We start from the raw sequence: 24,569 nt of genomic DNA on the forward strand, positions 1-24,569 counted from the left end.
GAAAGAACATAGCGGAGAATATCTTATAGATGGTATTCATCAACGTGATACCTCTATAATTGCTGCATTGTGTGATATCTCCCTTTTTCTGTATGAGGCAGATAATGTTTCCTTGCCAATCGTCAGTCACAAAAGTTTCCAAAAGCAGTTCTTTTTTGCTACTAGTCAACATTTAACATTTTAGGTTCCGATGGCCCACAATTAATGTGTAGAAGAGTAGGCACTGCCCTAGAAGACGGTATCTTTTTGCCAGCAGTTAAACATGGCAGTGGCAACATCATGGTGTAGGGTTCTATGACATTTGAAGAACTAGAGTCCCTTTGTATAATCCAGGAAAAACCTCACTAAAGTGGGCTACCTTAATATACTAAGGCAGTGCGTACCAACTACGATAGCGATGTTGGGGTTGCCATCAATTATCATGTTAGTTCATGACAACGACGTCCATGGCCGTTAAGGAATGGCTGTTTCACCATGATTTGAATCCGATAGAGCACTTTTGGGCAAACGTCGAAATGGAGCTACGAAGAAGAGAGATAAGGAACAAAAAGGATTTAGAATATCACATAGAGGATGTTTAGAGGGGGGTCGATGTGGGGTCAATGAAACGAAAATTTCTCGCAGTTTTAAAGGCTAATGGTCACCACACCAAATCTAATTTACCCAATTGTCCACATGAATTTATTTTCTTTTTATTAAATTTGAAGTGTCCAAGTTTCTTTTGGCTGTGCAAAACACTAATTTTTTGGTGTTATGACAATTTTTCTGTTAAAAATAGCACTAATAAAATAATAATGACGGTAAAAAACGTGCGCTTTCCTTTCAAGAATTTATTAAAAATATCATCGGGCTTTCCAAATATTTGGCCTTAAAGTATATTGCCGTAACTGTCCAACGTTCTAATTGGTTGAGTGTATATATACTGTGTATTTCCTTGTCATAAAAGGCGACACAAAGAGATAGAAATTTGTGGGCAACAATCAGCAAATTTTGGTTGAGTTCCTCATTGGTAACCTTGACCCCAATGTCGGACCTGGCCCCGATGGGCTTCCTAATCTCTTCCTCCTTAACTGTAGAAAACACATTTCCCTCCCCCTGTGTATAATCTACAACAAAAGTTTAGACGAATGCTACTTTCCCCGTCTCTGGAAAGAGGCCCTTATCATTCCTATCCTCAAGAGCGGAGACCCTTCCCTTGCTGTGAACTACCGCCCCATTTCCCTTCTCTCCTCTTGCTCCAAAATCCTAGAAAGATACGTCAACGACTGGTTGACCGCGCATTTCCTCCTATCTCTCATACCGTTCCTGCAAAGTTTCTTTTCATGGTCACTCATCTCGTTCCTTCTCTCCTTCCTCTGGTGTTCCCCAAGGCTCTATACTTGGCCCGCTACTCTTCCTGTTTTTTATCAATGACCTCGCCTCCATCCTCACCTGTCCGTATTTGCTTTACGCAGACGACCTTAAATTGTTTGCCTCTGTTTCGTCTCCATTGGACTGTGCTCTCTTACAATCCAACCTTGATAATTTAGCCCGTTGGTGTTCGGATAACAAGCTAACACTGAATGTCAACAAATGCCACTGGATGCGCTATTCCCTGAAACCCTCCCCATCATCCTTTTCCTATTCTCTCAGTGGTCAACCCCTTTCACTACTGACCTCCTTCAAAGACCTGGGTGTAACATTCGACGATAAACTTCGTTTCAATTCCCACTTCGTTGACATCAGCAATAGAGCTTCCAAAATGTCTGGTTTTATCCTACGTTCCTCGTCCGACTTTACCTCAATCCAGCCCTCCTTAACACTCTTCAATTCCCTTGTCAAAAACATCCTTGAATACTGCTGTGTAGTCTGGTCCCCCTACCGCATCCGTGACGGCCGCGCTCTTGAAGCTGTAGAACGCAAATTCACCCGGACCCTCTTTTACAAAAAGAACCTCCCACGGGTTGATTATCCGTCACGACTCCGCACCCTCAATCTCCCCTCCCTACAGCAACGCCGTATTTTCCTTGATATGTGTACTCTTTTCAAACTCTGCAATGGTCTGATGGACTGCTCCGCCAACTCGGATATTACTCTCCGTATCGCCTCGTCTCATGACACACGTAATGCGGACATTTTTGATGTGCCCTTCGCCGAGCTCGAGATTTACTTTCACTCTCCGATCCCGAGGTTTTGCCGGTCCTATAATGCCCTTCAGCTTGGTTCATTTGACTCTATGTCCCTCTCTAGCTTTAAGCGGAAAATATGCCATTTACTTGCTCCTCCCTCTGAGGACAATATGTAATAAGAAATTTGCTTTCTGTGTATTGTCCTCATTAAATAAATAAATAAATAAATTTCGATATTGTAAAATACTGTAAAACTTATCCACATTATCATTGCTTACTACGTAATATTTTCTGCCATATACTGTACATTCATATGTATCTAAAAGGCCTACTAAGTATATGTAAATTTTGTATAAATTAGGAAACATGAATTGAGAAATATGTATATATAATAGTTCGTCTATCAAAGGTAATCACGATGTGTTTAATTCTTGTGGAGTTCACCAATTGTTGCTCCCAAAATCACACTACGTGTTTAAATTCTTGTGGAGTTTAAGCAATTGCTGCTCCCAAAGTCGGTTAGCCTGGAGTTTGGCACTTTAGCTGCTCCGACTTTCCATTAAACTCGTTAGAGAGAAGGTAAGGTAAAGAGGCTGGGATCAGAGGAACTATCAATGGACTGGCAACATTACAAAATATTACTGGTAATGAAACGTCAACCAGGCCTTGGACTGATCTCATGACTACGACCTTTGAATATCGAAAACCGCCAACGATTGATTTCTGAAATGAGTGCAAGCTCTTTGACAACGGTATCGAGGGCCCTCAGAATGCTTGCCGTTTCTAACTAGAGCGACAATCCCAGCGATATAAGCTGGGTGTTTGTAGCATCCGCAGCTTTGTGACATATGTCAATCGAATGAGAAAGTGGCTTTAATACTATACATTCATTCTTTTTCTCATTTCGAACGCACTTAATATTTTCCCATATACTGCAATTGCCTAAATTCCATCCTGTCGTTGACTTCATATGTATCAAAAATGTAATATTGGAAATGGTGTACTTCCTTAAATATACCTAATACGTGGTAATAACAAGAATCGTTGGCGTAAAAATCTATATTGAATCAGGACCTTAAGGTGTGTTAGAGCACTTCCTTCAAGGCCGTAACGGTACACTATAGAAAACTGTAGGAGGTAATGTTGTCAGCATTCACAGACTCATTCACAGCTAAGGCGACTAATATCCAACATCCAGTCACGATAACAAATCTCTCTGTGGAACATTTCCCCTCAACGCGAAAACCAATTTTTATGGACAGTAGCATCCCGATGATTCGTATGGTCAAGGCACTGACGATATGGTACGAAATATCGGGATTAGCAATTATCAGGAGTGAAAAATAGAGAAAAATTAACTCTAGGGACGGGCAAATTTGTACGAATTAGCTCGATTGATGTATCAATTATCGCAATTCTGCTCTAATTACTTCAACCAGAGGACTTTGATAATAATGCAAAATGCTTGACTATGATGACTATGATCCATGACCTTGTACTTATGAATACATCAAACATTTTCTAGTGGGAATAGTAAAACGCAAATCGACTATATTCTCATAAGACGAAGACATTTTACCATCGTCATTGTAAAACCGTTCCCTATTAGACCAACGCACCTCAACCTCGGGCGTTGGTTGCCGTTCTGCGAATTAAGCCACAGATAAAATAGCGTGAGGAACGCACTGGCCCGTCACGCGTTAAATGGTGGCGACTTCGTGAAATGAGAGGCACGATCCACAAAGCGGCCTCTGCAACTCTCAGTGCACCAAGCCAGCTAAGCGGTACATCAACCGAGATACTTGGCCTTGGAATGACAATGTTGAAATGAAGGTCCGTGAAAAGAAACGCCTCTATCACAAGTTTCTCGACGATATAACGCTTGCCAATTTGCAAATGCCAACCGGGAACCAAAGAAAGCGGTCGTTGTCACCCGAGCATCCCATTACAAAAATCTTGCCAAAAGTTGAAATGAACCCACACAAGATACCGAACACTTCTGCTGCGTTAATGACAAGAACGGTACTTTGCTTACCAACCGTTGAGCCGCGACGGATAGATGGCGAAAATATTTCGAGCAGATTTCAACTGAAGAATTTGCTCATCCTCCACTTCCACAATCATTGCCGACATTTGGACCCGTCCACCAATATGGAAAAAGAAAGGTAGTCCAGTAGAATATTCAAATTACCGTCCGATCCAGTTACTGTCCCATTCTATGAAGATTTTTGAAACCATTCTTGACAACCGTATTCGCGAAATCGTTGAAATAACCGTGAATCAAACCGAATTTGTCGAGAACTTTGAAACTATTGACGCAATACCCGCTGCGCGGTTACTCATCGAGAAACACCATGAGAAGCATCGTTCTCTTTACCTTTTTTGGCTCTGAGAAAAGTGTTAGACTCGTGCGCTGTCTTCAATTACTGTACCACGGTAAGAAAAGTAAAGTTCGAAGTATGGCGGATATATAAAAATCATTTCGTGCCTCTGTCAGTGTTCATTAAGGAAGCGCTTTTTCACTACCTCTCTTCGTTCTGTTATAGACACTGTCACACAAGGCATCCAATGCCTACCGCTTTATGAAGGTGATGTTTTCGAAGCGTTTTATAGAAAAAAGATTTCGAGCAACTTGCCCAAAAATGGAATGATCGCTTCATTCAACACGGTCTCAGATTGAATCTGAAAAAAAAAACTAAATTTTTGACGAGCCATGAAACAGGCATCCTGAATTCGATATTCTCTGCGGAATTCCCTTCGGATGGTGCGAGAGAACATTTCTTCCGCTTGATGGTGACTCACTTTGGCGTCCTGAGGACACGATTTCCACCTTTAGAGAAATATAGAAAAAAGGAAGCTGCCCGTCCGACTAACAGCGGTCGATTAAAGTAAGATGGATACAAAAGGTTATTCCTCTATTGCAGCTAATTGCCGACGGAAATCAGCTACGAAAGGTGATGACCTGGGCGATGCTTATCCTCCGGCTGAGTGACTTGCCACATCTGTACCTGGGCAAAAAAACCCAAGCTAAGTGCATTTTCGACTTTCTTCCATTCTCTAGTTTGGTTATTGTTCAAAACTTCCTGTCCGGCCGCTCCAGTCAGAGAGGATGTTTAGAGGGATAGGGATATATCTTAATATTACTTAAGAATAGAAAAGTATTTAGGTCGGTGTACTTATTTTTGTTTATACAGGTCAAATCCAAACAACCGAACAGAGTTCAATTTTTTTACATTGAACTTGATATAAAAACTGTAAGATGTTCATTTGTATGCTCAAATCTTGGTTAAAGTGATTTAACTTAGCTATATGTATATATTTACATTTGAGTCTCTGTTAAAGTAATTTAACAGGCTGCGGAGCGTACTATGATGTCTTCTAGTCGTTGGGACAATGATCTTTGCGGTTAGTATCCATGTTAACGATACTCGTCTTTTTCAAATAAATAATCTGGCTGCTATTGCCCCACAGGTAAGGATCGATACTACCACGATCACAGCAGTGATGGTAGTAATTATCGTAGTGTGATCATGATAATGTTCTGTAGTCGGAAAGACCGCTTCGGCTTCGATCGGCAGAGGACTAAAAACTGGGTAGTCGATCCTCGCAATCGTTGGGGAGGGTGGAGCAGAGCTGTTATCCTGATTACCTTGCAACCTGGATACTGAAAACGTCGAGCGAAGTATCATGCCAACGACTTCAATAAGGCAACTACCCTTAGTGTGAATTATAACGATGATACTTCGACCCTTTCACCGCCGCAGACCACCGATGCAGTGATTGGTTTGTTGGCAACATATCAGCTGGCTATATAGTGTCATTAATTCCTTCTATGCGGTCACGTTGGATGTCACCTTGTCCGGGCGACACCTTGGTTTGTTCGGTCGTTTTTACACTGTGTGTACGATACAATTAGGCTGGTTAATATCTTTGATGAATTTTGGCGAGCACAGAAATATATGTTCTTGTAGTGGGCATGTCTTGAGCTCAGAGTCGCCAAGCTCGAAATAGTTCTGCTGGTTGAAATCCACTGCCACTGTGAGAACATTGACGCGAGGAATCAGAGATTGGTCAACCCCAATTTTCTGGGGTACCACTGTAACGTGGAGCAATTCATATATGTGTTTGTGTTGATATAGCAGAAACCGGATACAAAAAACTGCTCTTCCTTCGTCGTTAGTGAAGTGTGATCTTGAGGGATCCAAGCTATCTCATAAACAGGGCCGATCTTTAACAATACTCCGTTGATGGTACTAACCAGTACTTCCACCGTCACCAGGTCCAGAATACTTCCGCGTCCATATACCGCTGCGATCAATTTGTCAGACTTAGCATCTAGTTTGTCATTATATTCTACAGAGGTCAAATATTTAGATACCACCTGAACGCCTTGACTTCCATGATCGACCTTTTCATACCATTGGAATTGTAAGCCTCTGTTTGTTCAGCAGCAAATTCTGTTGGGTCATCGTTTGTACCATTGGAAATTAATCATGCCGGAGAGTGTCGATATTGTCGTAGACTTCGTCATTAACTCTGAATACAGGTGTTAATACTTTCCTAGTTTGTATACTCAGCAGCTCGTTAATTTTGCGGGAAACACCTTAGTGTTTGAAAGTAAGATGCTTAGCTAAGCTATGACAGCGGGTTGTTTGACTTATCATCTTAGTATGCGTATACGTCGGCCCTGCCATGTCAAGAACTGAATCTATGTCCTGACGGTCCTTCAGCGTAGTCTTTATCGTAAACTTAACCTGCAACCCCACGTTACCTCGGATGACTCTAGCTTGACCAAGTTTTCCGACGTGATATGCTCTGCGCGAGCATAATCTCGACTGACAAGATCGTCAAATTTAGCCACCAGTACTTTCTTTGGCCGCTCTTTGGGCGGGAGGATCACCGGGTCATTTGGAGGCTCAATCGACAAGGGACAAAGATTCACAGCGCCAACCTGCTTCTCCTGGCAGCCATGATAACGGACGGTGACGACCCGGACTCTTCCGTCATCTCCTGGATGGACCTTGAGGATTCGTGCCAACGGCCACTTTGTCGGCAGAGTATCGCGTTCTCGTAGAAGAACCAGCTGTCTGGTCCGTATATTCGGGCCCTCATCAATTCATTTTGTTCTGATGTATCGCCTTCAATTGCTGCCACCGCTCATACAGACTCCAATGAGTCCTATCAACTTCACGAACTGCTATCAATGGACGCTGCACCAAAAAATGGCCTGGCTTCATAGCGTCCGGATTGATCGAGAGTGGAACAAGAGGTCTCGAGTTCAGGCAAACCTCAACCAGGCACAACACAGTCGAAAATTTTTCGAATGTTGGTATGATTTTTTCTTCGTCGAGTACACACTTCAGATGTTATTCAGCTGACTTCACTACGGCTTCCCAGAGACCGCCGACATGTGGTGCAGCCACAGTAATCAATTTTCAAGTTATACCGTTTTTCACTGGATATAGGTGCGACCTTCTTTTGTGCCATATCTATTGTCTGCTGCATCTCCTTGTCCAACTGGTTGCTTGCTCCCACGAAATTAATACCGTGATCGCTGTAGATCTCGAAGCAAATTTCACACATGGCAGATATCAACGGGTTTCGCTTCGAATTACTTTCTGATCGTTCGCATCTTCGAATAATTCCGAACAGTCGTTACTCCCCCAAGCAGAGTATTCTTATGCCCTTTCCGTATTATCAGAAATGTGACGTGATGACTTCGAGGCAACAGGACTGGTCATTTGCTACGTCAGCATTTTGCAGTCTGCCTCCTACTCTTAGCAAACCTTGGTTATCGATGAACGGATTCAGGTTTCGTAACTTTCTTTGTATGGAATTGGAATTCCCTTTTAGGATATCTCTGATTTCCTTAGAAAACTGCGACCTCTGTACTAAGAAAAAACTCTGTTCGTATTTTTTGGGGGAAATTTGATCTCTCAGTTGCGTTGCGAACCGAAGAGCATAAGCTTCGAGAAATTTGAAAATCGCTCCAACAAATCAAAGTGGTCATTGATACTGACGAAGCTGACGACCTCCTGAGTGATCTCCTTTTCCAACAGCCATTGCGGGCCCTTCCACCATAAAGGATGATTTACCAAACTCTGAGGACTTATACCTCTGGAGACACTTTCAACTGGGTTGTCCTTTGATCTAACGTGGCCCCAAGCCCACGAATATCCTCCAAGAGTTTTCAATTGGTTCACCTCCTTGCTGGCATCATTATCCAACTTTGCTGGGTCCTTTTTTATCTAATCCAAATGAATGAATCGAATTATCGTATTCATATTCATTTGCTTAGTCTCCGTATTGGAAAATTGAAGTATAGAGCGGTTTGTAAATTTCTCCTCCGTCACGCGACAACACTTGTCCGGGGGAACATACATACACAATTTTCAATCCGCAGAGCAATAAAATATTATTGCAATCATCATTTTGTTTTCGCTTTCCACTCTGAATCCTTCAAATGGAGAGATCAGAGAAGTGATGGTAGAATTACACCCATCCTGCACGCTACTTATGTGGGAAAGTTTTTCGAAGAAATAGGAAAGCTGGCGCGGAATGCACTCATAACCTTTATTTTTGATAAATAGAGTATGATATGATTGGGCTCCTGCAAAAGCTACGCTGTGGGCTTATGCATGTGTAAAGATTTATCCTTTTCACTGGTTCGAGAGCCCTACACTGGCAATGCTGTGTATCCTTGCAACGAGGTAGTTTCATGTAAATCGCAAGGGTGAAAAAGCGTCTATAGGATCCTTTTAATTTATTCGCAGTATAGCCTGTGTATTATTTGAAGTCAGCGTGCGATGTGCTTATGCAGGTGGAATGAAACCCCTTTTTACATGTAAGTGATTGGGGATGCTGGAGCTCTTCAACTATTCAACGGTCTATCAATATTTTACACTAATTAAAAGAATGTATCAAAACTTCCTGCCATCATGAAAATCTTTGTGCCACTTTACTTGGATGAAAACGGAAAAGACATATGCAGAAAAAATAAAGGACTGGAGGAGGATATCAGGTCAAATATGTTAGGGGCAATTATCACTGATGATAAACGCTGTCCTTCAATTGTAAGAGTAACGGCATTTCTTGGTATTCTAAACGTATAACAACTGCCGAAGGGAATAGTGAACGCTTTTCCTTAGTTTTCAGCTCACAGACTTTTCTAACAAATAAAAAATCGGTTTTTGTATTTCTTATGTAATAATATGTGGATTCTGCACTATCGACTGTATACATTTTTTTACCGAGCATAGATATGTGGAGTATCAAATTAGAAGTCTCATTTAGTAGTTTCTGAAGCCGGTATTAGTTTTGTCATTGTTTGCAAAGGGTTCTAAAAGTGTGATCCGTGATGCTGAGGTAAATGCAAGAGGTACGATCCTCTTCAAGTCCACCCAACTACTGGCCTATGCTGACGATATCGACATCATGGGAAAAACCACCCGAGACGTACAACCTGCCTTTATCCAGATCGAGCAGGCGGCGCGAAGTCTTGGGCTACACATCAATGAAGGCAAGACAAAATATATGGTGGCAACGTCAGCACCGAAGACGAATCAACCAACAACATCAAACCGCACTGGTCAAACAGGAAGAATAAAGATAGGAGAATACAACTTTGAGACCGTTGACAATTTCTCCTATCTAGGGTCGAAAATCACAACCGATAACAGCTACGATGACTATGATCTATGATGACTATGATCTTGCCAGTCCTCATGTATTCCTCGGAGACTTGGGTTCTTAGCAAGAAAAATTGCGAACTCTTGGCCGCGTTCGAGAGAAGATTCTTCCGAAGAATTTTTGGCCCCCTACATGAGGATGGACGATTCCGTAGCCTACACAATGACCAAATCTATCAGCGATACCATGACCATTCGGTTGTGGATAAAATCCGGCTCAATAGGTTACGGTGGGCGGGTCACTTAATCCGTATGGATGAGGATGATCCAGCCCAGAAAGTCTATAAGGCAATATCTATGGTAGAAAAAGAAGACGAGGCAGACCCTGCCTAAGATGGAGCGATGGCGTAGGTCAGGACGCCAGACAGCTTTTAGGGATATCGAATTGGTGGACCTCAGCGCAAAACTGGGATGTCTGGAGTTCCTTATTAAGGCAGGCCTAGACCGGATACCGGTTGTTGCGCCATTGATGATGAAAAGGGAGCGTTTTTCCACCTGTTGCTACTTTCGGTCACGCTGCTCCCAGGGCAGAGGTGAGGCAGCGTCTGATGAGTTGCCTCTGCTCTGGACGATACCGTCAGTCATTTTTTTGATTTTTTGATATTACAGTATTTATTATCAGTATATTTTTAAGAAATTGACTGAGAGCCCTTTACGTTTATCCTAGAATCATCAACTCTTGCAGTAATATAAGCTGTGCTATAGACCATGAAACTTTTGCATTTTGGCTGAAATATTACTAACAAAATGGTAGGTATCTTTTGTGTAAATTACTTGCATTCCAAGACTTTGGAGGTCAGTATCATACTGTAGTAATTGGTCTGGTATACTAAACGGCACTACAAATGGAACAAATGCCCATTGAAACATGCTTATAAAAGCAATTCACAATAACTTTCGTGCCTGAAGCGTTCAGCTTTTGGTTTGCCGATTCGTTTCAGATTTTTCGGTTGACTAGTTTCTATGGAAGGGTGTGCGATTCATAACTGTACTTTCTCATCCCACTCCACTCTCTTTGTAATGAATTCGCCTCTCTCGTATTGATGGGGTAATGGATTTTTTGCAAGAACCGATTAGACTAGTTAGCACGCAATTTTATGAACATGTAGAAACTGAGAATTGCTACAAATCGGGTCTTGATTTAACATCATCAACGGCGCAACAACCGGCATCCGGCCTGTTTTAAAAAGAATTCCAGACAACCCGGTTTTGCACCGAGATCCACCAATTTGATATCTCTAAAAGCTGCCTGATGTCCTGGCCTACGCCATCGTTCCATCTCAGGCAAGGTCTGTCCCGTCTTTTCTTTCTACCATTAATATTGCTCTTGTAAAATCTCCGGGCTCATCCTCATCCATACGGCTTTAGTGACCCGCCTACTGCAACCTATTGAGTCGGATTTTATCCACAACCAATTTATCCGCGCTGGCTCCGAAACCTGGTTGGACGATGCCATATTAAACTCCGAGCTCCCAGAAGGGTACTCCAATTTCAGGGACCGGAATGCATCTCGTAAGTCCACCGGCGGCGGGGTCCTAATTGCAATAAAAGATATACTCCCTGCCGAACTTGTCTTCCCCTCCTCTGGCTTTTCTTTTGATTGTGTGGCTCTTCGTGTCTTCCCGCCCAACCTCCTCCTTTGCGGAGATTTTAACTTCCCCATGCTCCACTGGCCTAATCATCCTAGGCTTCCGATTCATCCTAGCAACCTCTCCCATTCTTCTACTTTGTTCCTTTATGAACACTTGCTCGGCCCTGGATTTCAATGCCACTAAAAACTCCTTGTGCCGCACTCTCGATCTTTTCCTTTCCAACCTTCCCGATCGCCACCTCTCTTTATTTCCTTGCACATCTCCGTATGTCAAAACTGACGCTCACCACCCCGCGGTTGAATTTGAAGCGGAGCTCCCTCGTTCAAAACCCAAAACCAAGCGTAAGCCCACTAAGCTCAACTTCCACAAAGTCAATTTTGACGGTCTGAACTCTTTCAATTGGGTGCATATATTAAGCAACTCATCGTGCGATCAAGCTCTAAACACCTTTTTCAATATCCTGTCCGATCTCCTCTCCAGTTATCTCCCTTCTTCCCCTCTCTGCCTACGTTCATACCAAACTTGGTCCACAACGGAAATTCTTATTAACATTCGCCTGAAATATACACTGCGGAAGAAGTTTCGGGCTTCTAAGAATAACGTCGACCTTGTTCACTTTAAGACTATACGCTTTACTGTGAAGTCAATGGTCAAAAAAGCGCGTGAAAGTTACTTATTGAGCGTCAAAGCCGCCCTTGCCCGTGGTATCTTAAAAGCCTTTTGGGCTCGCGCTCGTAATTCTCATAATCCCACTTAACCTCTCCCTTCTTTTATCAGTTTCGCTGACTCCACAGTCAACTCCCCACAATAATCTTGCGACCTTCTCTGCACCTACTTCTCTTCAGTATTTTCTTCCTCGAGCCCTCCTCCCTCTATACCTCTCATAACTGCAGACTGCTCCGAATTTCTGCCTATTCCTCACCTTACGCCTTCCTTGGTTGAGTTTCTTATTGATAATCTTGACCCAAATGTCGGATTTGGCCCTGGTGCGCTTCCTAACCTATTACTCCTTACAACAAAAGTCTAGATGAATGCTACTCTCCCCGTCATTGGAAAGAGGCCCTTATCATCCCTATCATCAAGAGCGATGACCCTTCCCTTGCTGTGAACGACCTCTCCATTTCTCTTCTCTCCTCTTTCTCAAATATCCTCGAAGGATACGTCAACGACTAGTTGACCGCGCACTTCGGTCACCTCATTGTCAAAGAGCAGCATAGTTTCGTGAAACATAGATCTACGGCTTCAAACCGTCTGGTCTTTACCAACTTTGTTGCTAAATGCTTTAATTCACGACAGGAGGTACATGCTTGGCCATAACATTCTCCTCTCTAAACTTTCATTACTAGACTTCCCTCCCTCAGTCATCTCCTGGCTTTCCTCCTATCTCTCATACCATTCCTGCAAAGTTTCTTCTCATGGTTACTCATCTTGTTCATTCTCTCCTTCCTCTGGTGTTCCCCAAGGTACTATACTTGGCCCGCTACTCTTCCTGTTTTTTATCAATTACCTGGTCTCCATCTTCACCTGCCCGTATTTGCTTTACGCAGACGATCTTAAATGTTTGCCTCTGTTTCGCCTCCGCTGGACTGTGCTCGATATGTGTACTCTATTCAATCTCTGCAATTGTCTGATGGACTGCTCCGCCAACTCAGATATCACTTTCCGTATCGCCTCATTTCATAACACACGTAGTGCGGAGATTTTTTATATATCCTTCGCGGAGCTCGAGATTTACTTCGACTCTCCGATCCCGAGGCTATGCTGCCCCTACAATGCCCTACAACTTGGGTACTTGGACTCTATTTTCTTCTCTAGCTTTAAGCGTAAAGTAAGCCATTCCTCCCTCTGAGGACAATATGCAATATGGAATTTGTTTTCAGTGTATTGTCCTCATTAAATAAATATTTCATCGCCGTAGCTCTTATCGGTTGTAATTTTCCACCCTAGATAGGAAAAATTATCAACGGTCTCAAAGTTGTGGTCTCCTATCTTTATTTTTCCCGTTTGACCAGTGCTCCTCCATTTATACCTCTATAATTACTGCATTGCGTGATATTTTCCCCTTTTTATGTATGGGACAGATAATGTCTCACTGCTAGTCATCAGGCATTGATTCGCTGTCCCACACTTTGAGCATAAGTTGATGAACCGCTTGGTGTAATTGGTCGCCTCCATGTTTGACCAATTCGGCTATAATTCCATCGGCTCATGACGACTTATGATTTTTAAGCCGGTGAATTGCATGGACTGTTTCTTCTATACTTGGTGGTGGCAGCCTTTGTCCGTCGTCTTCAGTTGGCGGGACCTCCAATTCCCCGATATTCTGTTTGTTCGGCAGTTCATTAAGGTACTCAACCCATCGCTCCAATGTGCCTATTCCGTCGGAAATGAAATTTCCCTTTTTGTCTTTTTCGAGTTCGCAGACTTGTTGGTTCTCCCGGGCTTTCTTTTTCTGTCTGTGAAGTCGCTTTTTCGTAATAGTCGGTTGTGTTTCGGGCCGCCTATTCTTGGAAACAATCTTGCTAATGGTTACTGCTTTCTGCCCAGAAAATTTTAGCTGGGGTTTTAAGCTCAGCTTGAGTAAACGGTATGTCTACCAATCCAGTTATGAAGGTTTTTTTGTTTCCGTTGCTTATTAAAAAGTACCAACTCCGTGTTATGTTCGGTTAGCTTCAGGCCGTAGTCTGCTGCCGGTTTTTCTGCCTGCCACTCTGTCGGCCTGTCTATTTACCTATCGCACGCACTTTTCTCTGAACGCCCAGGGATGCAATCGATTACATCGTTCTATAGTGAGTTTAAGGGGGCTCCATCTTCTTTTTCTTCATCCCTTGTTCCGTTCACAAGCTGGGTCGGCTTGTCGTGAGCGGTTTTGCTATTTGGTTCTATCAAATGCCCGATATGGCTGCAATCAGGAGGTTTTCAAATCACCATTCACGTATCAAGTCACCGTAGTTTCGGCCAATCTTTTGGTTGCTTACCATCGACTTCGATATTCAGACCAATCTTTATGAGTGAATTCTCATTAGCGCGAACTATGTGACCATACCATCCTAGACGCCTTTCTTGCAATTTTACCCTTGATCAGTGCAACTCAATATCGATCGCGATCTTTGAACTGACAGTTCCCTTCCTCCTCTCCCCCCCCCCGCCGTTGGTGAAAGGAATTCCCTGATTTGAAGGCTCCGAAGTAATGTGGCAAACGGTTCCAGGCTAGCTTTCTGCCGATGAGAAGGTGTTTAGTTGATAGTCCAACGACGTACGGTTGCCGGAGTCCACCACTCTGTGCGCAAATGCATTCACCTACCCTCCTCAAGAAAAAGCTAGTCCAACGGAACTTCTTCATCTCCATTACCACAAGACGCTGCTCATTGTCTTTTATAGTCGACCAACACTCAGAACCATAGAGAACGACCGGACGGACGACATTGCGATACATTAATGCCCGAAGTAATTTCATAACTCAGTTCTCCATTGGTTGATGGCGTTGAGCCAAGATGTTTAGATCGCTTAGTTCTGGGCAGGTCACTGCCGCTGATAGTGATTGTGCTTGTTTCATGCGCATCGGTTGTCAAAAATTCAGTTTTATTCAAATTCAATCTGAGACCGTGTTTCATGAGGCGATCATTCCATTTTTGGACAAGTTGGTCGACATCATTTTTGCTAAGAAATGCTTGGAAAACATCATCTGTTTAAAGCAGTGTATAGGGCACTGGACATTGGATGTCCCATGTAATAATGTCTATAACAAAAACAAAGAAAGGTGGTGAGAGGGCGCTTCCTTGATGAACACTGGCAGAGACACGAAATGGTTTTGATATATCCGCCACACTTCGAACTTTACTTTCCGGATCGTGGTAGTAAGTGTTGTCGTAGAGCATAGCAGATGCGTTCGCATAGCACACAGACAATTGCTTTCTCCAGACCCAGAAATGTAATATAAAGATGCTACCAGCGGTGTTTCTATATGAGTAACCGCGCAGCTTTTGTTGCTTCAGTAGCTCTTTACAAATCTAGCTTCATTCGGGGTTATCTCAACGATTTCGCGAATACGTTTATCAAGAATGGGTTCAAAAATCTTTATTCTGCTGAACTACCTTTTTATTCTATATTGGAACTGTGGTACTTTCTTGTCAGTCAGATGCTGTTCTATCTTACTCAATAACCCGATTAAATAATTCCCTAAGTTACAGTGTTGGGTCCCACATTTTCGCTTTCCAGATCTCAGATGCGATGTCATCAGGTCCCGTTGCTTTCCCCGATTTCATCCGTTTTATTGCTTCCTCGATCTGAGTTGCGCTGACAGGTGAAACTGCTCCAAATGTCAGCAATGATTCTGGAAGTGGAGGATGAACAAACTCTTCAGTTGAAATCTGCTGCAAGCATTTCGGCCATCTATTTGTGTCGGCTCGATGGTTGGTAAGCAAAATACAATTCTTGTCATTACCGCAACAGATGTGTTTGACACATCTGTGTCGGTACAGATCTCTTTTGCCATTCTGACTGTCCAGCTTATCGTAAAGATTTTTGTAATGGACCGTTAGGGTGACAGTCGTCGGGTTCTTTGCTTCCCAGTTGGTATCATTATAAACTTGCCAGTTGCCGAGCGTTTTATTGTCGAGAAACTTGTGGTAGATACATTTCTTTCCACGAACCGTCATTTCAAAATCGTTATTCCAAAGCCATGTATCTCAATTAGGCTACCGCTTACCTGGCTTGGGGACCCCGAGAGTTGCAGAGGCCGCATTGTGTATCGTGTCTTTCATTTGGTTCCATCATTCTTTCACATTCGTAGCGGTTGGTAATCGTGCAAGTGAGACGTTTTTTCTTGCTTCTCACGAAATTGCCACCATTTAATGCGCGGTGGGCTAATGCATTCTTTGCGCTGATTTATCGGTGGCTTGATTCGTAGGATGGCAACCAACGGGCGATTTTGAAGTGCGATGATCTCATAGAGAGCAGGTATGCAGTCAGTGACGGTGGTAAAATGTCGATGTTTTATGGGAATGTAGTCAACTTGCGTTTTAATATTTCGACTATAAAATGAAGGAAGATGACACAATCGTTTAATGAGCCATGTATTCATAAGTACAAGGTCATGGGTGTCCGCAAAATCGATTATACCCTCGCCACTCTTATTACGTGCTCCAAACCCCTTTCGCTCATGGTACTGGTTACCGTCTGCCTTTTCATCCACATGACCATTAAGTTCATGAAAAAAATAAGAATCTGCCACTATTAGCCATACTCTCCATATCGGCATCTACTAAAATAATATAATAACAGTATATTACAATTTTTAGGGAAAATAACAAGAAGGCCTCCTTAAGTTTATCCTCCGTCATAAAAATTGGAATTGTAGAAATACATTAATATAGACTATAGTGCAAAGCCCCATAAACGTTCACGCCCGTACAGAGGAGACTGCAGAGTCGGTGAATGATACTTTCTACGAGGCAGTTGAGCGGACCCTCGAAGCCTGTCCTTAAGTACAATACCAAAATCATACATGTAGATTTGAACAGTCAAGTAGGGACGGAGCCCGTATTCAGGCGATACGTTGGCTCCCATAGCTTACATAAGGATACCAATGATAACGGACTGCGCATCATTCAGTTAGTAGTATCGTACGAAATGGTTGTTAGAAGTACTTGGTTTGCGCGGAAAGCGGCCTACAAACATACGTGGGCCTTTCCAGACGATACCACTTTCAACCAAATTGACCACGTGCTGATTGAACGCCGCCACTTCTCAGTCTTGATGAATGTCAGAACAGACTGACCAATATTGACTTGGACCACTATATCATTGGCATGTTGCTTCGAGCTCGAATTACGACACCACCTACAATCCCATCTGACAATCAGGTGAGAGTGAATACTGAAGCCATTCACAACATAGCCCTCCGCAACACCCATAAGAGGGAAATGGATACCGCAATAACCGCAGTCAACAGAGGGCCTGGAGATGAAGCATCAACAAATGATCTTCACAACCACCTGAAGAACGTTATCATGGATACGGCCATAAAAATAATTGGCCCCAGCCAAGTCGAAACGGCTGGTTTGACGATTAATGTAAGCTAACTATGGAACGGAAGAATGCCGCAAAGATTGTCGGCACGCGCAGAGACATATCATGAACTCCGTCGAGCGGAAAAGCGACTTCACCGACGGAAAAAGGAAGCCTGGGAGAACAACAAGTCTGTGAACTAGAAAAGTACAGGGTGCAACCGCACCATGCGCGGAAGTTTTACCAACAAGTCAGCAGAATGAAGCCTTATCCGCCTCGATACTCATCCTGCCGAGACAAAAAGGGGACATCTGATTTCCAACAGAATGGGCATATTGGAGCAATGGGTCGAGTACTTTGATGAGCTACTGAACAACCAGAACATCGGCGAGTCGGAGGTCGCGCCAACTGAAAACCACGGACAAATGCTGCCACCACCAAGTATATAAGAAACAGTCCGTGCAATTCATCGGCTTAAAAATCGAAAGTCGCCATTAGCCGATGGAATTACAGCCGAATTGGTTAAATATGGAGGCGACCAATTACACCAACTGGTCTTTCAACTTATGCTCAAGTTGTGGGAGAGAGAATCAATGGCTGACAAAAGAGGAATTATCTGTCCCACAGGTAAAACGGGAGATATGATGCAATGAAGCAATTATAGAAGTATCGCGTTGCTGAGTACCATCTATAAGATATTTTCCGCTATCTCGCTAGGCCGGATAACCCCATACGCCCAGGACATCATTGGCCCATACCAAAGACGCTTCACACGAGGCAAATCGGCAACAAATCAGATTTGCTCTCTGCGGCAAGCGATGGAAAAACTGTTGGAATATGGACAACAGTTGCACCATCTGTTCATCAACTTTAAAGCCGCCTATGATAGCATGGCCAGGGTAAAACTGTACACGGCCATGAGAGAATTCGGTATCCCGACGAAATTAATAAGGCTGACTAAGCTGATCCTGACCAATGTGCAAGGCCAGATAAAAGCAGCAGGATCACTCTCAAGACCATTCGACATCAACAACGGTCTACGACAAGGGGATGCCCTATCATGCGTCCTCTTTAATCTGGCCCTCGAGAAAGTGATCCGTGATGCTGAGGTACGATTCTCTTTAAGTCCATCGAACTACTGGCCTAGGCTGACGATATCAACAACCACCCGAGACCTACAAACTGCCTTCATCCTGATCGAGCAGGCGGCGCGAGATGTGCAAGACGAAATATATGGTGGCAACGTTAACACCAAAAACCAACCAACCAACAACATCAAACCGGACAGGTCAAACGGGAAGAATAAAGATAAGAGACCGGTGATAATTTCTCCTATCTACGGTCGAAAATCACAACCAATAACAGCTACGATGATGAAATCTGCGCACGGTTGTTGTCAGCCAACAGAGCCTATTTCAGCTTAAAAAAACTATTCCGCTCGAAACGCCTCACCGTAGGGTCAAAGCTCTTACTGTACAAGACAATGATCTTGCCAATCCTCATGTATTCCTCGGAGACTTCTTAGCAAGAAGAATTGCGAACTCTTGGTCGCGTTCGATAGAAGAATCCTCCGAAGAATTTTTCGCCCTCTTCATGAGAATGGACGATTCCGTAGCCTACGTAACGACGAAATTTATGAACGATATCATGACCGTCAGGTTGTGGATAAAATCCGGCTCAATAGGTTACGGTGGACGGGTCACTTAATCCGTATGGATGCGGATGATCCAGCCTGAAAAGTCTATAAGGCAATATCTATGGTAGAAAAAGGAGGCGAGACAGACCCTGTCTAAGATGGAGCGATGGCGTAGGTCAGGATGCCAGACAGCTTTTAGGGATATTGAATTGGTGGACCTCGGCGCAAAACCAGGATGTGTGGAGTTCTTTATTAAAGCGTGCTTAGACCGGATATCGGTTGTTGCGCCGTTGATGATGATGATAGTGCAGACCATGACCTCTCCAATTTTGGTGAACATTGTATAATTAGTAGCAAAGTTGCGGAAGCCTAAGATTGTTTCTTCTGTGTCATGCTTGATGCAAGTACGTTACATTCTGCACTCAAATGTACTTACACAAGAAATACACGAAACCTTCTATAGATGATGCGCCGAGTTTCCGATTTCGGCTTGCTTTCTGTTTCGTGCATTAGTGGCAAGCAAGATTCTTATGAAATACGTCAATTAATCGTAAAATTAAATTAAGACTAGAAATCAGTCCATCAGCCACTATATATGACATCATAAAAAAGAACCGTGAAGGATCTCATCTGACCTAGAAAAGTCGAAAAGGGCAAGGAAAATCATGAATAATCGAGGAGAACGAGGTATATTAAAAGAAAAAAAAGTCAACACTACACCCACAATCATTACCAGAAAATAGTCTTTAATCTGAAGAGCAAAAAAAGCGGTTGGAAACTTGCTCGTCCAAGAATGAGGAGAACGTCAGGTTGGTCTGCCAAGGTAGTTGACAAGCAAGCATTCATAGATGTGTAGTTGGACAGATCTATTTATCTGCAGCCCTTTTTAAGGTTTTGTGTAAAACACTTATGTGAAATCTAATCTTCGAGAGATGTCCCATTCCGGTATCTGCTCAAATAAATTTACTAATAGCATATTATCAACTTTTAGAAATTGACTAAAAAACTTCCCTTAAGTTCATCCTAGGTGTACTAAATTTTGCACCGGCATAAAGGACAGTCTCGTGTATACATGCCAAGTTCCAACTAATAGTGTCAAAATTATAGAAGTTCAAACTTATCAATTTCGTGCTAATTAATAGCATCCTAAGCCATACAAATAAGCTGCTGACGTCATAATTAAGGAGAATAATAGAAATTCGTGTGAAATATTAAAATTCCAATCAAGAAGAATCTAATTCTCCCTTGCCCTTTTTAAGGTTTTGTGTAAAACAAAACCTTATTTATATTTGATGTTGGTTAAATTGTTGGCATTTACTAATAATATTAAACTCAGAGTGTGAAGCGTATGAGGTTGACCATTATCAACACAGGGCTTTCCATCAAATGATTTATTTAAATCGCTTTCTGGAAAATAGAAGGCAATGGAATCTTTAGCTATATTACACGGACCTGTCGTCCACTCGTCGCTCCTCACATCTGTTTCTTTTTCGTCAGCCTTCAGTTCACAAGCAGGGTCGCCTCGTGGTGATCGGTTTCGTCATTTTATTTTATCAAATGCCTGATTAGGATGTAATCTCGAGACCTTTAAATCCCCATCCAGCGTATCAAGCCACCATTGTTTTGGCTCGCTTTTTGGTTGCTTACCATTGCTTTCGATGTTCTGACCAATATTGGTTGTTGAATTCTCGTTAGCGTGAATTACGTGACCACACCATCGAAAACGCCTCTCTTGCAATTTTTCCACGATCGGTGCAAACCCATATCGATCGCGGATACTCTCATTTCAGACGTAATCAAAACATGTCATGCCACCAGTGCAATGCAACATCTTAGTCCTCATTACCGCAAGACGCCGTTCATTGTCCTTTATAGTCGGCCAACACTCAGAACTATAGAGAGCGGCAGACGGACTACATTGTAGTAAATTTTAGATTTCGGACATGTGCTGATACGTCGATCACAAAGAACACTAGTTGGGGAATGCCACTTTATCCAGGTTGCATTAATGGGTGAAACAATTTCATTACGCAGTTCTCCATTGGCTGATAGCATTGACTCGAGATATTTAAATCGCGGAGTTCTGGCAATGGCAGTAACCTGCCCTTCGAGATATTTAAATCGCTCAGTTCTGGCAATGGCAGTAACCGGCCCAGAATTGAGCAATTTCAATATCTCGGGTCAATACTATAAGCCAATGGAGAACTACGTTATGCTCCTCACATAGGAAAACACAAAACCTTTTATACCTGAAGCGTCAAGCTTCCGGTTTCCCGACTTGTTTTTTGATATTTTGCGATTGTGACACTTTACTGTTAAGTGAGCGAAAAATTTTCTCACTTTGATTATTTACAATTTACGATGCCGAGGAGAAGACGACCTGACTTAGGTCGTCGCAGTCAATCAAATGTGCGAAGAGCTACCTCACGTGCTAACCGCACTGATGACCAGAGAGAGACAGATCAAGAAAATAGTCGTATTGCTATGTCAGAATTGCGTTATTTAGTGAGTGATAATGAAGTAGATAGGCTTAGAATGCAACGAGTTCGTGCACATCAAACACAACAACAGCAATCACGACATAATGAAATCGATCGAATCCGCAGACGGAATGCTCCTGTGATTCTTGAACGAACTGCATTCCACTGTGATCCGGCAATTGATAATAGTGCCGACAAATCGGTAACAATTGGGGAAATAAAAATAATTTGCAAATATTGTAAGACGTTAAAATACACTCATGAATCTATTGGATTACCACCAGATCCTTTACGATCTTTAGTTTCTGGGATTGGAAATGATTCAGTTCGTTTCCCTAAAATCAGTCGACACCGTTATGAACCAGGATGACGTAGTCAGCCATCCCACGGAGTTTTTAAATTCACTGGAATTGTCTGGATTACCACCTCACAATTTGCAATTAAAAATAGGGTCAGTTGTCATGATGCTGCGTAACATTAATCAACCTCGACTGTGCAATGGAACAAGACTGGTTGTGAAAAAGCTGATGAATAACGTCATTGAGGCAACAATCATAAAAGGAAAATACAAAGGAGAGGATGTCTTGATCCCGCGGATACCAATGATTCCAACGTATTTACCATTCGATTTTAAACGCTTACAATTTCCACTACGTCTGGCCTTTGCGATGACCATAAATAAATCGCAAGGACAGTCGTTAGAAGTTTGCGGAATCAACTTGGAGTTTCCCTGTTCCGCGCATGGACAATTATACGTCGCGTGTTCGCGTGTCGGAAAAGCGTCTTCTTTGTTTATTTACGCACCACAAAACAAAACAAAAAATATAGTTTATGAGAAACTATATTTTTTGTATCATAGCAGTGTGTGTCTGTCAATATCAAATTTAAATCTTATAAATAGCCAGTATCTCAGGAAAACTCTATTTTGTAATTAAGCAACATGATGTGTCAAAAATAATAAAAAAACTTCATGCTTCATTCACAATATGCTTTTTTATTAATTACGGACTCGTTTTGTTTAGGTCTTTTATTTATCGATTGAGGCAGTACGAAGACTGCCGGGTCAGCTAGTCAGTAATAATTTCAAAAGTTGATTCGGCCATGGGCCCTTCGAAACGAATTTGGAAGCACTACTGGGAAAATCTATTGCCGAAATTCATTTCTAGTGGAATTAAACTGTGCATGAAGTAATTTGAGAAAAAAAGAACTTTTGGTTTTGTGCTTTGCAGGTGTGAAACTTTTATTGCAATTGAATTTTCGTCATGGAAGGTTAACAAAATAAACAAACATTGTTCATGGACAGAAATGATTTCTTACGTTTTCATGTGTATTTGTAAGTTTAAAACTTTTCTGAATAAACTACTGTACTTCGATGCTATTTTAGTGTGTCAAATTAATGTAAAAGACATTTAGACGGTCACAATGGAAACGATCACTGGCAACCAATTCAACTTGGCTTAGTCAAAAATATCATCTTTGAAGTTGTTTATGTTTAATCTGGTAAGGAACCAGCTACGCAGGAGGTAATTTTCAGTCGTGCCTCCACTGCAATCATCGTGTTTCACCCAGTTTTGATTCTTTTCTATATTCTCAACGAATCTATAGATTTCGGTGGAATCGTCTTGGAAGATTTCTGCAGTAATGTAATCCAGAAGGATTTGATTACAATTCATTTCGCTGGGCTTTTTCTGAAGATGGGAGCTGATGGAAAGTATCACATCTTCAAGCTTCTGGCCTTTACAGGTGGACAGCGAATGGACGGTTTCTGCAGGATTGCTAACCGCAGGCACGGAGGAGTTCTCGTGTGGCAAGGAAATTGGGCCGGTATCATGGCGTGCTTCGTGGATGCATTCAGGGCCCCTTTGGTAAGTATGAGAAGGTATTATTGGCGAATTTATCGGAATTTGTAAATTAGCATATTCCCATGGAAGTGGTTGTCGTGTGGTATCGGCTGGTGTCATTTGCTGAAATCCGTACATATGTGATCCTTCTAAAGGAAAATTTGTCACTGGCATCTCGAAATGTCCTGGGCAGTTGCAGCCATTATTTTCAGAATAAAAGTCGTCGGAATATTGCGGATAATAGTCCGCTTGTTGCTGCCAATTATTTGGATTGATTTCACAAATGCATCCCGATCCGTAGTCGAAATGATGAAACTGGTCGTGCAGGTTCATCTGATTCATTTTTTTCGAATTGATATCATCCAAACTATAATATATATTTTCACGGGGGATCGCCTGAAAGTTGTTACTGAAGAAGACAGAAAAGTACCGATTTTGCGGAATCATTGTACTTTGTTATTATATAAAGCTTGAAATGTTAGAAATGTTCACTTATTAATAACGGCACTGTACTCACTTATATTAAACTAAAAATTTTGGAAGCAGCTGAGCTACGACGAAGGTACAACTATGAAAAGCTAAATAACGCAATGCAGTACGCAACGATACCTTTTTATGAAGTGAGTAAATGTGAGTGCGGAGCAGACTCATAAAATAATGAGACTCACTGAAATGAACGCTCTGAAATCCCGTTCGTCTCCTAATACTTCCATATTCTAAGGTTGGCGCTCAGCAGCAGGCAATATTCTCACTCACGTACTTGATAATTCACGATGTGCTGTCAAGCCTGCGCCAAAGGTTTTTTGCAGTGTTTGGGATAATTTTGTTACTACATATTTACAGCTTATCACAACCTTAGCAGGATTTTTTTTAAAATTTTTTAAATTATATATTATTATTAAATGTAAATTTACTCAAATCAAATTCTTGAGGTTCCTCCTACAAACGAATTTTGGAAAAGTTAGCAATCGCTTCAGTATTTATACCTCGGCTTCACACTGACTAAGGAAATTAATACCAAAGGAATGGGAATAAAAATGTTCAATGTAGATGACAATGGCACCATATTACTTCACGTCTTTCCTTTATATACAGACTAGCTGACCCTGCGAACTTTGCTCCTCCTTAGAGGCAAAAACGAAGCAGATTTTTGATTTTATTAAGTTAATTTTTTTATTTATCAAGTTTTTCAATGATTTTTTAATAGGTTGCATT

At 42.2% G+C, this 24,569-nt stretch overlaps 1 protein-coding gene across 2 annotated transcripts; it reads right to left on the reverse strand.

Moving 5' to 3' along the window:
* Positions 1 to 22,726: 22,726 nt before the first annotated feature.
* LOC119657555 lies at positions 22,727 to 24,026 on the reverse strand. 2 transcript variants are annotated; one of them, XM_038064513.1, is made up of 2 exons: positions 23,872 to 24,026; positions 22,727 to 23,763 (listed from the first exon to the last, which is right to left on the reverse strand). In XM_038064513.1, exon 2 carries the CDS (start codon positions 23,694 to 23,696, stop codon positions 22,971 to 22,973), a length of 726 nt encoding a protein of 241 aa, XP_037920441.1. In that variant the 5' UTR covers positions 23,697 to 23,763; positions 23,872 to 24,026; the 3' UTR covers positions 22,727 to 22,970. The 2 variants fall into 2 exon arrangements, with proteins under 2 accessions (XP_037920441.1, XP_037920440.1); XM_038064512.1 differs by having other exon boundaries at positions 22,727 to 23,805; positions 23,872 to 23,988.
* Positions 24,027 to 24,569: the final 543 nt, after the last annotated feature.

Source organism: Hermetia illucens, chromosome 5 (genome assembly GCF_905115235.1).
Source record: "Hermetia illucens chromosome 5, iHerIll2.2.curated.20191125, whole genome shotgun sequence".
In the NCBI taxonomy this organism is placed as follows: Eukaryota; Metazoa; Arthropoda; class Insecta; order Diptera; family Stratiomyidae; genus Hermetia; species Hermetia illucens.

Bases quoted from the DNA above. Each gene is read 5' to 3' on its own strand.
- LOC119657555 (XM_038064512.1), bottom strand. From the start codon at position 23,801: ATGATTCCGCAAAATCGGTACTTTTCTGTCTTCTTCAGTAACAACTTT.